Genomic DNA, 2,521 nt, shown 5'->3' with positions numbered 1-2,521 from the left:
CCCGCAATTCCACGCATGCGCGTTACGGATCCGACAATTGGCGCTGCATGCCGTTGTCCAGCGGAGGCAAGTACAGTGTCCGTCTCTCTTCAGCGCAGACAGCATCAGCAGAAAAAGAACAAAATGGTATGTCTCCTTCATTATTGCTGATGCGATTTTGTGTATGTATAAACACATATTTTTGTATTGTTTTGTTCTGTGGGAAAGCGCATAATAATTAAAAGATGGAGAGGTTTATAATTAATAAAATAATTGATTTGATCAGGCAGGCGGGTGGGGTCAGGCTGAGAAAAACCCCTTATTGTGCTGACAGACAAAGGACAGAATATTGCAAAGAGGATTATGATTTATTTATGGTCATATCTAATATTGATCACATCCTAATATCAGATTCAGTTGGTCTTAGCAACTGAATCTGAATGCACATCATATTATTATTATTATTATTATTATTATTATTATTATTATTATTATTATTATTATTGTTGTTGTTGTTGTTGTTAACACATTTTATAATTTAATAATTATGAGATCTGCATATAATAGCCAATAATAGCCAATTATTTCTTCAAAAAACTTTTTTTGGAAAAAATTTGAAACATTTAATTTTAAATATTTTATGTATTCCTATTGTGTCATATATATATATATATATATATATATATATATATATATATATATATATATATATATATATATATATATATATAAATCATTTTATTTTTCTCCACAGCGCGAGTGCATCTCCATCCACGTTGGTCAGGCTGGTGTCCAGATTGGAAATGCCTGCTGGGAGCTGTACTGCCTTGAGCACGGTATTCAGCCTGATGGACAGATGCCTAGTGACAAAACCATTGGTGGAGGTGATGATTCCTTCAACACCTTCTTCAGCGAGACAGGAGCTGGCAAGCATGTCCCCAGGGCAGTGTTTGTGGATCTGGAGCCCACTGTGATCGGTAAGCAAAGGGTTATAATTTTTTTTAGTCCTCTAGGAGAATATTTTTAACTGAAAATTGCTGATTCACCATTGTCTTTGTATTACTCCTCAGATGAGGTTCGCACTGGCACTTACCGTCAGCTCTTCCACCCTGAGCAACTGATTACTGGAAAGGAGGATGCAGCCAACAACTACGCTCGTGGGCATTACACCATTGGTAAGGAGATCATCGACCTGGTGCTTGACAGACTCCGCAAACTGGTGAGAAGCTGGAACTTTTTTTTTAGACTTGTTCTGTTTAAACCATACATTATATGATATTTATTTTAACCATCATTTGGGATTGTCTTTTCTCCTCAGGCTGACCAGTGCACTGGTCTCCAGGGATTCCTGGTTTTCCACAGCTTTGGAGGTGGAACTGGATCTGGTTTCACCTCCTTGCTGATGGAGCGTCTCTCTGTTGACTATGGCAAGAAGTCTAAGCTGGAATTCTCCATCTACCCAGCTCCACAAGTGTCCACCGCTGTGGTGGAGCCCTACAACTCTATCCTGACCACTCACACCACTCTCGAGCACTCTGACTGTGCTTTCATGGTAGATAACGAGGCCATTTATGACATCTGCCGTAGAAACCTTGATATTGAACGTCCCACATACACCAACCTAAACAGGTTAATAGGCCAGATTGTGTCCTCCATCACAGCTTCCCTTCGATTCGATGGTGCCCTGAATGTTGATCTTACTGAGTTCCAGACCAACTTGGTGCCCTACCCTCGTATCCACTTCCCTCTGGCCACCTATGCCCCAGTGATCTCAGCTGAGAAAGCTTACCATGAGCAGCTTTCAGTTGCAGAGATCACCAATGCTTGCTTTGAGCCAGCCAATCAAATGGTCAAATGTGACCCACGTCATGGCAAATACATGGCCTGCTGCTTGCTGTACCGTGGTGACGTCGTACCTAAAGACGTCAATGCTGCCATCGCCACCATTAAGACCAAGCGTACCATTCAATTTGTGGACTGGTGCCCAACTGGCTTTAAAGTTGGTATCAACTACCAGCCACCCACTGTGGTGCCCGGTGGAGACCTTGCCAAGGTCCAGAGAGCTGTGTGCATGCTTAGCAACACCACAGCTATTGCAGAGGCTTGGGCCAGGCTCGACCACAAGTTCGACCTGATGTACGCTAAGCGTGCCTTTGTGCACTGGTATGTAGGAGAGGGTATGGAGGAGGGAGAGTTTTCTGAGGCCAGAGAGGACATGGCTGCCCTGGAGAAGGATTATGAGGAAGTTGGTGTTGATTCTGTTGAGGGAGAAGGAGAGGAGGAGGGAGAGGAGTATTAGATTTCCTAGTCTTTCTACAGTACGTCTTTTAGGTTAGAACTGTTAATTATGTCTCAGACAAATATCTCTGTCTTTTGCTAGCAGTATGATGTGATACCAGAAGAAGTATTAACACTACAGCTGGTATTAGGTTCTCTGTAATCCTGAAATCCTTAAACTGTTTGACAATGAAGGTCATTGTTGTCATTCTGCCTTTATGTAATCACTATTTGCTGTGAAAACCCAATAAATCTTTGAAAAGAA

General features: G+C 41.9%; 1 protein-coding gene across 1 annotated transcript; it reads left to right on the top strand.

Annotated features, from left to right (window-relative positions):
* On the top strand, nucleotides 1-2,521 carry LOC132837750 (tubulin alpha-1A chain-like). Its single transcript, XM_060857571.1, has 4 exons — nucleotides 1-126; nucleotides 734-956; nucleotides 1,050-1,198; nucleotides 1,298-2,521. Exons 1-4 carry the CDS (start codon nucleotides 16-18, stop codon nucleotides 2,276-2,278), a joined length of 1,464 nt encoding a protein of 487 aa, XP_060713554.1. The 5' UTR covers nucleotides 1-15; the 3' UTR covers nucleotides 2,279-2,521.

This window comes from Tachysurus vachellii, chromosome 22 (genome assembly GCF_030014155.1).
Source record: "Tachysurus vachellii isolate PV-2020 chromosome 22, HZAU_Pvac_v1, whole genome shotgun sequence".
Taxonomy (NCBI): Eukaryota; Metazoa; Chordata; class Actinopteri; order Siluriformes; family Bagridae; genus Tachysurus; species Tachysurus vachellii.
The sequence above is the reverse complement of the archived record's forward strand: the minus strand, read 5'-3'. Positions and strand labels throughout refer to the sequence as shown.